Source organism: Centroberyx affinis, unplaced genomic scaffold (genome assembly GCF_046629955.1).
Source record: "Centroberyx affinis isolate AG114_WGS23_722 - 3 ecotype Tasmania unplaced genomic scaffold, CSIRO-AGI_Caff_v1 ptg007463l_1, whole genome shotgun sequence".
NCBI classification, from domain to species: Eukaryota; Metazoa; Chordata; class Actinopteri; order Beryciformes; family Berycidae; genus Centroberyx; species Centroberyx affinis.
Genome location: NW_027283769.1, coordinates 2501 through 15000, shown reverse-complemented (window position 1 = coordinate 15000; position 12500 = coordinate 2501). Strand labels below are relative to the sequence as shown.

The 12500-nt window shown below is 43.0% G+C and overlaps 1 protein-coding gene across 1 annotated transcript in view; it reads right to left on the bottom strand.

Moving 5' to 3' along the window:
* Positions 1-11990, bottom strand: part of cdh7a (cadherin 7a) — a 49768-nt gene extending 37778 nt beyond the window's left edge. The window contains exon 1 of the mRNA XM_071513744.1: positions 11805-11990. Within this exon, the coding sequence (XP_071369845.1) occupies positions 11805-11990 (186 nt within the window). The remainder of the gene's footprint in view (positions 1-11804) is intronic.
* Between the last annotated feature and the right edge of the window lie 510 nt (positions 11991-12500).

The following is a 12500-nucleotide window of genomic DNA, read 5'->3' as shown; positions in this document are numbered from 1 at the left end:
AATTTTTTTTTTTTTTTTTTTTATGAAAGGAGGTATTCGCTAAAGAGCTGGGTCTTTAGCCTTTTCTTAAGGATAGAGGGATTCTGCGGATCGAATGGAGTTTGGCAACTCGTTCCACCACCGGGGAACCACAGAAGAAGAGTCTGGATAGAGACTTAGGGCCTTGCTGAGGTGGCAGAGGAGGAACCACAGAAGAGAAGAGTCTGGCTAGAGACTTAGGGCCTTGCTGAGGTGGCAGAGGAGGAACCACAGAAGAAAAGAGTCTGGCTAGAGACTTAGGGCCTTGCTGTGGTGGCAGCACCAGGCGCCGCTCCATGGCAGAGCGTAGTGAGCGGGAGGGAGCGTAGACCTGAATGAGGGAGTTCAGGTAGGTCGGAGCCGTTTTGGTTATTGTTTTGTAGGCGAGCATCAAGGACTTGAACTTGATGCGGGCAGCAACTGGGAGCCAGTGGAGGGAGATGAACAGCAGAGTGACATGTGCTCTTTTGGGCTGGTTGAAGACCAGACGCGCCGCCGCGTTCTGGATCATCTGCAGAGGTCTGAAAGTACAGGCCGGGAGCCCTGCCAGTAAGGAGTTGCAGTAGTCAAGGCGTGATATTACAAGAGCCTGTACCAGGAGTTGTGCTGCATGCTCAGACAGGTAGGGTCTGATCTTCCTGATATTGTATAGAGCAAATCGGCATGACCGAGCAACAGAAGCCACATGCTCCTTGAAGGTTAGCTGGTCATCAATCATGACACCCAAGTTTCTGGCAGACTTTGTGGGTATGAGCTCAGTTGATTCGAGCTGGATACTGATTTGTTGTTGTATAGAGGGACTGGCTGGGATGACAAGGAGCTCAGTCTTTGACAAGTTAAGCTGAAGGTGGCGTTCCTTCATCCAAGCCGAGATGTCGGCGAGACATGCCGATATCCGCGCCGAGACCGTGGGGTCGTCTGGCGGGAACGACAGGAGGAGCTGGGTATCGTCAGCATATGAATGATAAGAGAAGCCATGTGAGCGGATCACTGCACCCAGTGAGGTGGTGTATAATGAAAAGAGAAGGGGTCCAAGCACTGACCCTTGAGGTACCCCTGTGGACAAGTAGTGGGATTTAGACACTTCTCCTCTCCAAGACACTCTGAAGGATCTCCCTGAGAGGTAGGACTCAAACCAGCAGAGGGTAGATCCTGAGAAGCCGAGCTCAGCGAGTGTGGAGAGGAGGATTTGGTGGTTCACCGTGTCAAAGTAGTCAACAGTAAACAGAGACTCCAAGGTAATACAGATCAAGATCAGCAGTTAGTCACACTGATATAATCAACAGTACTTACGACTTAATATCGGCTGCAGTTTGTTTATGGTTGATTTTAAATTCACAAATACAAATGATTTTGGATGTGTTTGTTCCAACGAGTAAACCATGTCAAGAACGCTTGACACGGTTTACTTTGTTCAAACTGAAACAACAAAATCCCGTTCTTCTGCTTTGACCTGAACGCAGCAGCAAGCAAAGTCAACAAGGAAGTGTGTGAGCAGAAAGAAAATGGAGGATTATAACTGAACTGTCATAAATCACAGCTATTTAAAGACATGTAACTACAGTGCGAGTGTTATTGTGTTTTTTTTTGGTTCATACTGTTTGTATTGGACAGACAGAGGTACGGAGCTCTACAGTGAAATAAGTGATGCAAATTTTATCAGAATTGCATGATGGCAAAAACTATGAATAAAATAACTAAATTATCCTTTAAGTGTTCAGTTAAATGTAGGTTTGTTGTTTTACACTACATGACATGAGCTCTGTCTTCTTTACATTTGATAGTAGATCTGTGGTTCTCCATCCTGGTCCACCAGTCCACCAGCAGATGATTTCACTGATTTGTTCAACCAGCTGCTGTAGTGTTGTACAGTGTGGACTGTTGGACTTTTATAAATGAGTTGGATTTTATGTGTTTGTTGCCTGAATGACGAGAGGCTCAGGAATTCCAATGGGGAACACTGGCCGACATGGTTCTGCTGTAGAGTAGGAACTAAACCGATGATTTTCAGGTTGCAGACAGACCGGTGAGGCAGAAGTCCTGTCTGATGACTCCCATAACACCCTCGTTGCCCTGGGTGACAGAGTGACAGACCTACCAGATAATTACACCAACATTACCATCGGACAGGAGGCTCCTCCTCCTCCAGTTCTACCAGGAGACTCAGACTGAGCTTCATGATGTTCATCCTAATTTTGGTCTTTCTTGCATCATGATGGACATCTATCTATCTATCTATCTATCTATCTGAATGAATGAATAAATAAATTAAATCCAGTATGACAAAGAATGCTCACTGTACATAATTTCAAATGCTTCACCCAGTTCACTAAGTGGAAAGTGGTCCAAACTGTGGTAAGAGCTTCATCTCCAGAGGTTAGATGTTCTTCAGTGTGTTGGTGCAGAAGCTGAGAAGACACCTAGAACTCAACAAAGATCAGGAGCACCAGGCTTTGCTGCCCGCTTACAGCACACATGCATTATTTAGCACTGAATTCAATTAGGCAGGGAGAAGAGATTTCCATGTGATATTTTGGCCCTTGCTGGTGCCTTCGGCCCTGTACCACATAACTTACTTTCAATTTGTTCTTTTCAGCTTTTATTCAGATGTGCTTCACAACAGCAGACTTTACTACAGCATGGCAGGCTGCACAAGCCTCTAGCTTTCACTATGGCAATGAAGGGAATGATCTGGACATCAGAATGGGTGTTGGTGGGGGTGCAGGGGGAGGGAGGGTGTTGGGGGGCTCCCACCCATCAGGGCATGATGTGACTGCTTGGAATACAACAAAAAGATTGTACCAAAAGGTTGCTGAACAAATTGAATGATAACCTGAGTAAGTCTCTGAGCTTCTTCATTGTTAAGGGGAAACTGGGAAACAAAAGGTTCTACATAGATGAAGAAACAATCCCAACAGTTTTAGAAGCCGGTCAGAAGTTTAGGAAGCTGGCATGATGCCAGCCTAAATAATGACAACTGGCCGATCCAGGAGGTGAGACAGGGAGGTCAGCACTACAAGCCCGACAATATGTGAGATCTCAAAGGAAGAGAAGGCAGAGAGGATAATTCGCTCATATGTTAAGAAATGACTTGGAGTCCCACAGGGTTTTTGTATGGGAAATGGATCTTGGAACTACCAGTATCTCAGCTGACAGAGAGGCTTAATGTGCAAAGGCTGGGCTGGAGATGACAGTTAGGAGTGTAGTACTACTGTGTCGGTCTAAAGACCCAGTAGTTTAGTTTATTAGGATCCCCATTAGTTGTTACACTAGGCAACTGCTACTCTTCTTGGGGTCCAGATAGGACAAAAAATGCATACAAATACAAGAAATAAAGATAAAAACGAAAAAGAAAATAACAATTTAACAAATTTAAAATTACAAAAAGGAGAAAAACACACAGAGGTAGTGTGATAAAGAAAAGAAAGAGTGCTATCTGTGATTAGACAGTCGAGAGGCACAGGACTATGACACCACCGGAGATAGTTCAGTCTGGAATACCTTGCGGTATTCCAGACTGAACATGTTTAGTATCAGAGAGACTACCATTAAAGAAAACTCTGTGATCTACTGGATAAAAAGCTCTTCATCCATGTCACAGCAGAGGATTAGAAACCACAGTAAGAAAGTTTCTCCAGCAGCAATCCATAATCAATAACGTCAAAGGTCACACTGAAATCTAGTAAAACTAGAAGGGCACTCGGAGAGCGTCCAGTCTGCTATGATATGCAAAATTCGAGTCGGATCCGGATCCGCTCCAAAATTTTATGGGTTCTTCCTTGGCCCATGCTACACCCTTCCACGAAGTTTCATGAAAATCGGCCCAGTAGTTTTTCCGTAATCCTGCTAACAGACAAACAAACAAACAAACAAACAAACAGCACCGAAAACATAACCTCCTTGGTGGAGGTAACTAACCCCACAAGTTTCTTGTTGTCAGTATATATATCTATATATATATATAGATATATATATCCATTAAACAATCATCTTTTATCTGTCAGTGCTGTCCTGTAGGCATGCTGAAAGTTTGGATTCAATTCATTTTCAGCAAAATAGCTCTGAATTCGATTACAGACAATTTTAGGTCAGTCAGTCTGAAGACCCAACAGAAGTGTAGTACTCTGACACCATCTGATACCATCTGGTAATACTACTAATTCATATTACTGGTAATATTACTTATTCTGATACCACAGTCATCCATAATGTGCTTATAGTACTTTACAGGTGCTGTGTGGAATATTTTATCTGCTCAGTCCCAGTCTGCTTCTCATTAAGACTCAGCGCTGTGTGTCCACATTAATCAGCTCTCCTCCACACCGGCCTGTATACATTAGACTAATCACATGGACTCTCTCTCTCTCTCTCTCTCTCTCTCTCTCTCTCTCTCTCTCTCCTCTCTCTCTCTCTCTCTCTCTCTCTCCCTCTCTCTCTCTCTCTCTCTCTCTCTCTCTCTCTCTCTCTCTCTCTCTGCAGCTCTGGTCATGATTCATCCAGCCAATAAGATAGATGACATTTACAGGACTAGATGACTCCGCTGAGTTTTAAAGTAAAAATAGCCATGATGCAAGTCAAGAAAAACTACAAGACCCAGTTAATGTTGATTGGCTGAAGCTGGACCAGCGTTACCATGGCGCTGTGATCTGTGAATGAATGGATGGATAGGAAGCTTCATAACACTGTAACACTAATCTGTCATAACACAGTGAGAGAAAATATGATTCAGAATGTAAGTAGATAGAATGAGTAGTATTAGTACTGTATATGATAGTATAATAAGTAGTATTAGTACTGTATATGATAGTATAATGATAGTATATATTTCGTTGTTACATCTCACTGTGGAATGAAATCAGATGGAAGCAATCAGAGGTTCCTGTTTCCTGAGCCTGTAGCCAATCAGAGCAGAGTTTACCTGTCTGTACCTGTCTACCTGGTGCTGGTCTGCCAGTCTGAAGCCTAAATGTCCCTTCAGGTGTCCTGAGTGTACAGAGAACAGACCGCCTGTCAGTCTGGATTCTGCTGTCAGAGAATTTCAGCCTTCCAGAATGATGGAAATGTAAATTACTCATGGTGAAAAACAAGGAGCTGAAACTGTATATACATAGAGAGAGAGAGACAGACAGACAGAGAGAGAGAGAGACAGACAGACAGAGAGAGAGAGAGACAGACAGACAGAGAGAGAGAGAGACAGACAGACAGAGAGAGAGAGAGACAGACAGACAGAGAGAGAGAGAGACAGACAGACAGAGAGAGAGAGAGAGTAACCAGATTTGGGCCACTGTCAACTATTTTGTGCTGTCTGGTTGCCCATGTTGGCAACCACTTTTTCTGTGTGAAAAGAAAAGAAATTTGGGGGCCCCCACGGCCTCGGCACCGCCAGTACTATTGACTTTTGTCAATGCTTGATCATTCGCACACCTGCTGTAAATCAACACACCCATTATCAATTTTATTAATTGTAGCTGTGTTCTTACATCATACCAACGTCAGCCTGGCATGTTTTTACCCTTCTATGGTTTTTAATCTTAAAAGGTACCAAACTCACAAGAGTGGTCTGGTGTTAATTTGCACTTTAATATTCAAAGTGATACAGCACTAAGTGGCATACTGAACGTGGTGAACTGAAAAGTAACAAAATAAACCAGCAGACAATGCCTAAATGGTCTGTTATTCTTTTTTCTTTTAGGTTGTGTTGCCTTGCAGGGCTAAATTTTATGAAATAAGTAATTTAGTTTGGTTGGACTGTTCAGTAACTTGCAAAATAGTCTTAAAAACCAACATGAAAAAGAATCTGTGGATCGTGATCCTGCCTGAAAAAAATTGGGATATGATATTTTTGCCATACCTTTATCTTTCTGTTTTTTCTCATCTTCTGTTTTCTCCTTGTTTCTTTTCTCTGCTCCAGAAGGATACGTCCTTTTTTGCGACATTACTTTTTTTCTGCATCGACGCAGAGGAGAGGACTGTGACCCAACGTTAGTCTGACTGACTGTGCTCACATCAAAAGTGCACATTGCGTTTGAACGTGACACCAGCTCTGACAGGCAGCGGGAACTGATTAAACCAGTAGTATTAGCTAGCCAGCCTGTTAACATAATATTGCGTTTTTGTGTGATTACCATTGACATAATATAATAAATCACAAAAAAAACAACAAAAAAAACATTTCAAGCGCTCTTGGGGGCCCTAAGCAGCCGCTTAGTCCGCTTATGCCTGTGTCTCTTTCTGATGAGTTCCTCATTAGCTACTAGCATGCTAGTGAACTAGCATGCTAGTTCACTAGCATGCTAGTTCACTAGCATCACTAGGGAAACTCAAAACATCTGTCAGATCTCTACGCTCATAAATGTAAATATAATATATATAACATATATAACATAAATCCGGGCTGAAGCCACGCTGCCTCTGATTTTTATTGGTTGGTTTGAGAGTGAACAATAAAAAATATAATATATGTTTCCTTTGTCACAGTCATGGCAACAAATGTCTTACTAAACATTACTAAATGTTTAATGAGCTGCTGCAAAACATCTACAACTGTTTAACAGATTGTTAATAAATATTCTAACAAATATTATAATAAATTAGTAAAACCTGTTATTTAGATATCATCTGTTCATCATGATAAATTATTTGTTCATCATTAATTAAGAACAATAATGACTTCACCTGCTAGGTTACATGTAACTATATTAGGTAATGTTTTACAAATTGTGTATTAGCAAAAGTATTTAAAGGAAAGGATTTATAAATTAAATACAAAGATTTAACTAATGTCATTACTAATGATGCACTAATTTGTTATAAATTATTAAGATGTAATTGATCAATTATTGATAATAATGAATTGTATATTAATTCCACATTAACTCATCATTAATTAATCAATAACTCATTGTTTATAAAGGGATTATAGACATTAAGTATTTTAAAGTGTTTATTTTATTTAACCGTCCCACTGAGTCAGGGAGAAAAGGCCAGAGCCAGTTAAACACAAAGTGTTAAAGAAACAAGTTGAATTTATGTTTATGTAATGAATTACGGGGAATAATTACATAACACCATAATCTAATCTTGATATAATCCATTAAAATATGGCAACCATATTGTCAATTTCCGCAACCGAAAGCTGAAGCCTGTTTGCCAACCTGGCGTCGGTCTGCCTGGCCGCAGGGGGGGCCGCACACCAGACCTTTAACATGATGCTGACCTGTCCAGACCTTTAACATGATACTGAACTGTCCAGACCTTTAACATGATGCTGAACTGTCCAGACCTTTAACATGATGCTGACACTGTCCAGACCTTTAACATGATACTGACACTGAACTGTCCAGACCTTTAACATGATGCTGACACTGAACTGTCCAGACCTTTAACATGATGCTGACACTGTCCAGACCTTTAACATGATACTGACACTGAACTGTCCAGACCTTTAACATGATGCTGAACTGTCCAGACCTTTAACATGATACTGAACTGTCCAGACCTTTAACATGATGCTGAACTGTCCAAACCTTTAACATGATGCTGAACTGTCCAGACCTTTAACATGATACTGAACTGTCCAGACCTTTAACATGATACTGAACTGTCCAGACCTTTAACATGATGCTGAACTGTCCAGACCTTTAACATGATGGTGACACTGAACTGTCCAGACCTTTAACATGATGCTGAACTGTCCAGACCTTTAACATGATACTGAACTGTCCAGACCTTTAACATGATGGTGACACTGAACTGTCCAGACCTTTAACATGATGCTGAACTGTCCAGACCTTTAACATGATACTGACACTGAACTGTCCAGACCTTTAACATGATGCTGAACTGTCCAGACCTTTAACATGATACTGACACTGAACTGTCCAGACCTTTAACATGATGCTGAACTGTCCAGACCTTTAACATGATGCTGACCTGTCCAGACCTTTAACATGGTGCTGAACTGTCCAGACCTTTAACATGATGCTGAACTGTCCAGACCTTTAACATGATGCTGACACTGTCCAGACCTTTAACATGATGCTGAACTGTCCAGACCTTTAACATGATACTGACACTGAACTGTCCAGACCTTTAACATGATGCTGAACTGTCCAGACCTTTAACATGATGCTGAACTGTCCAGACCTTTAACATGATACTGAACTGTCCAGACCTTTAACATGATACTGAACTGTCCAGACCTTTAACATGATGCTGACACTGAACTGTCCAGACCTTTAACATGATGCTGAACTGTCCAGACCTTTAACATGATACTGAACTGTCCAGACCTTTAACATGATGCTGACACTGAACTGTCCAGACCTTTAACATGATGCTGAACTGTCCAGACCTTTAACATGATGCTGAACTGTCCAGACCTTTAACACGAGGCTGAACTGTCCAGCAGCCAGTTGCACCAGCTGAACTCGTAGTTCAAACGTAGTCTAGTTTGAACGTAAAGTCTCACTAAGTCCGAGTTTACGCATTACTAAAATTTTAACGGTTGCACCAACTGAAATAGTTACAACGTAGACTTAAGTTACAACTTAAAACTTACACCTGCCTCCTACTAGGTGTAAAGTCCTCCGTAAAATAACAGTTGGCACGGCGCATCAATTTGACAAGACATGTTTAACTTGCTAGAGGAGCAGGAGGGACAGATCCAGGGCGGTTTATGTCGGCAACGTGTCCTCCATGACGGATTACATCATTTTGAACCATATGATGATTTTGATTTATACTCGTGCTTTCGTTTTCCCCGAGCAGAGATACGCACACAGCATCGGAGTCTAAATTAGGCTTCATGTTATAGGCTTCCCCGGTGGTGCGTTCAGACTTGGTGTTAGCCAGTATTACAGAGTATTATAGACACTTGGGGTGATTATTTGTATTCATCTATGCAGAATACGTACTTTATACAGTGATTTCATAGTTTCCACGTGTCTGTCATGCATATTTCAATAATCTGAACATTTCAGTCTCCCAGATGATGTAACAAGCTACATTCCCGATGTGAATATTGCTCCACTTCACTTGCTAAGGAGAGATGCTCCAGACATTCAGGTGGTATGGAGAGGAGAGGGGGGGGGGGGGGACAGGAGGAACCACTGAGTTATATCTTGGACATGAGTTTAGATCACTGAACTGACGAATAACAAGTCTACAACTTTCTTTAGCCATCAGTAATGGTTACTGAGGGGGAAATGCCTAACTTTTGCTCCGTTGAAAATAACGGTTAAACCGCTTGATGTCACTTGTTGTCTAACGTTATATTAATTCTAGTCTAGTTGTAGGCTGCTATCTAGGCTAGACTGGTATAGGAGGCAAACTAACATGAATCCTTACAGCCTACTTTATACTCGATAACGTACCTATTTGTTGATGTGTTTGTAGAGGTTTGCAAATTTCCAAGGTTTCTAATCTTTTTCTGTTGCGATCGCGTAGCCATGGTTAGATGATAGTCGTTGATTTTAGCTCTAGGTGCGGCACAAGGAGGTTCTATCAAGGAGGTTCTATATTAACAGGTTCTGTATTAACAGGTTCTATATTAACATGTTCTATATTAACAGGTTCTGTATTAACAGGTTCTATATTAACATGTTCTATATTAACATGTTCTATATTAACATGTTCTATATTAACAGGTTCTGTATTAACAGGTTCTGTATTAACAGGTTCTATATTAACAGGTTCTATATTAACATGTTCTATATTAACAGGTTCTATATTAACATGTTCTATATTAACAGGTTCTATATTAACATGTTCTATATTAACAGGTTCTATATTAACAGGTTCTATATTAACAGGTTCTGTATTAAAAGGTTCTATATTAACAGGTTCTATATTAACAGGTTCTATATTAACATGTTCTATATTAACAGGTTCTATATTAACAGGTTCTGTATTAAAAGGTTCTATATTAACAGGTTCTATATTAACAGGTTCTATATTAACAGGTTCTATATTAACAGGTTCTGTATTAACAGGTTCTGTATTAAAAGGTTCTGTATTAACAGGTTCTGTATTAAAAGGTTCTATATTAACAGGTTCTATATTAACAGGTTCTATATTAACATGTTCTATATTAACAGGTTCTGTATTAAAAGGTTCTATATTAACAGGTTCTATATTAACAGGTTCTATATTAACAGGTTCTATATTAACAGGTTCTGTATTAAAAGGTTCTATATTAACAGGTTCTATATTAACAGGTTCTATATTAACAGGTTCTATATTAACAGGTTCTGTATTAAAAGGTTCTATATTAACAGGTTCTATATTAACAGGTTCTGTATTAACAGGTTCTATATTAACAGGTTCTGTATTAAAAGGTTCTATATTAACATGTTCTATATTAACAGGTTCTATATTAACAGGTTCTATATTAACGGTGCGGCAGGGGAAAACGTCACTGTCTGCGACAATGTGTTGGTTAGTGGTCTGTTTACGCTCTACTAGTTCAGATGTACCTGAAGTCTCCTGGTGAAACTAAACAGACTCAGCTTCAGTGTCAAACTGACTAGTTTCAACATAACAGTTAGTGTGACTTCACACCCTGACTCATGATGGAGCTTACGTTCAGCTGGGGCAGCTGGCTCCAGACCTTTAACATGACAGATTACAATTTCAAACTCAGTAATTACATCACAATCACTGAGCTGTCTGTCTGCCTGTCTGCCTGCCTGTCTGTCTGTCTGTCTGTCTGCCTGCCTGTCTGTCTGTCTGTCTGTCTGCCTGTCTGTCTGCCTGCCTGTCTGTCTGCCTGTCTGTCTGCCTGTCTGCCTGTCTGCCTGCCTGTCTGTCTGTCTGTCTGCCTGCCTGTCTGTCTGCCTGTCTGCCTGCCTGTCTGTCTGCCTGTCTGTCTGCCTGTCTGCCTGTCTGCCTGCCTGTCTGTCTGTCTGTCTGTCTGCCTGCCTGTCTGCCTGTCTGTCTGCCTGTCTGCCTGTCTGCCTGTCTGTCTGCCTGTCTGTCTGCCTGTCTGCCTGTCTGCCTGTCTGCCTGCCTGTCTGTCTGTCTGTCTGCCTGTCTGCCTGTCTGCCTGCCTGCCTGTCTGCCTGTCTGCCTGTCTGCGTGTCTGCCTGCCTGTCTGCCTGCCTGTCTGCCTGTCTGCCTGCCTGTCTGTCTGTCTGCCTGCCTGTCTGCCTGTCTGCCTGCCTGTCTGTCTGTCTGTCTGCCTGCCTGTCTGTCTGCCTGTCTGTCTGCCTGTCTGCCTGTCTGCCTGCCTGTCTGTCTGTCTGTCTGTCTGCCTGCCTGTCTGCCTGTCTGTCTGCCTGTCTGCCTGTCTGCCTGTCTGTCTGCCTGTCTGTCTGCCTGTCTGCCTGTCTGCCTGTCTGCCTGCCTGTCTGTCTGTCTGTCTGCCTGTCTGCCTGTCTGCCTGTCTGTCTGCCTGTCTGTCTGCCTGTCTGCCTGTCTGCCTGTCTGCCTGCCTGTCTGCCTGCCTGTCTGCCTGTCTGCCTGTCTGCCTGTCTGCCTGTCTGCCTGCCTGCCTGTCTGTCTGTTTGAGGGAGACACAGACTTTTAGCAGCTGGAGTTTCCTCATCAGTCTGAACTGTCAGTCAGGATCAGAACTTTCTGTTTCTCCAGAGAAAACTCAACATCCAGTTTATCAAACATCTGATAGAGAAACCCAGAGAAGAGAAACAACGAAACGCAAAGGAATGAAACGAGGAATGGAATTAATTACTGCTGCTGCTGAGGAATTAAGTAATGGGATTACTTTTTAAATGAGCGATAAGTAAAGAGTAACTAACCCTTCCCGCCCTTCATCACGGTCTTCCTACCTTGCCGACGTACAGCGGCTCGTCTCCGGTAAACTCCTCCAGGACGAAGAACTGGTTCCACACCCAGCTCCTCCTCAGCCGGACGCCCCGCCTCGCCCGGGACAGAGGGGCGGAGTTCGGGGGCGGAGCCTCGCGGCCTGACTCCTCCCACACCGACAGGACGAGGACGCTCAACGCACTGAGCATGCTCCAAACGCAAAAACACTTCATCTTTGTCCGGTAGGAAACTGTCCGACCAGGAAGGAGTTCAAACGTCTTCCACAGAAGAAACTTTCTCCACATCCAGCTGTCTGGAGGAGGAAGAGGAGGAGGAGGAGGCGCAGGAGGAGGAGGAAGAGGAGGAGGAAGAGGAGGAGGAGGAGGAAGGAGAGGAGGAGGAGGAGGAAGAGGAGGAGGGAGAGAGGGAGGAGTAGGAAGAACAGGAGGAGGAGCAGGAGGAGGAGGAAGAGGAGGAGGAAGAGGAAGAGGAGGAGGAAGGAGGAAGGAGAGGAGGAGGAGGAGAAGGAAGAGGAGGAGAAGGTGGAAGGAGAGGAGGAGGAGGAGGAAGAGGAGGAGGGAGAGAGGGAGGAGTAGGAAGAACAGGAGGAGGAGCAGGAGGAGGAGGAAGAAGAGGAGGAAGGAGAGGAGGAAGAACAGGAGGAGGAGGAGGAGGAGGAGGAAGAAGAGGAGGAAGGAGAGGAGGAAGAACAGGAGGAG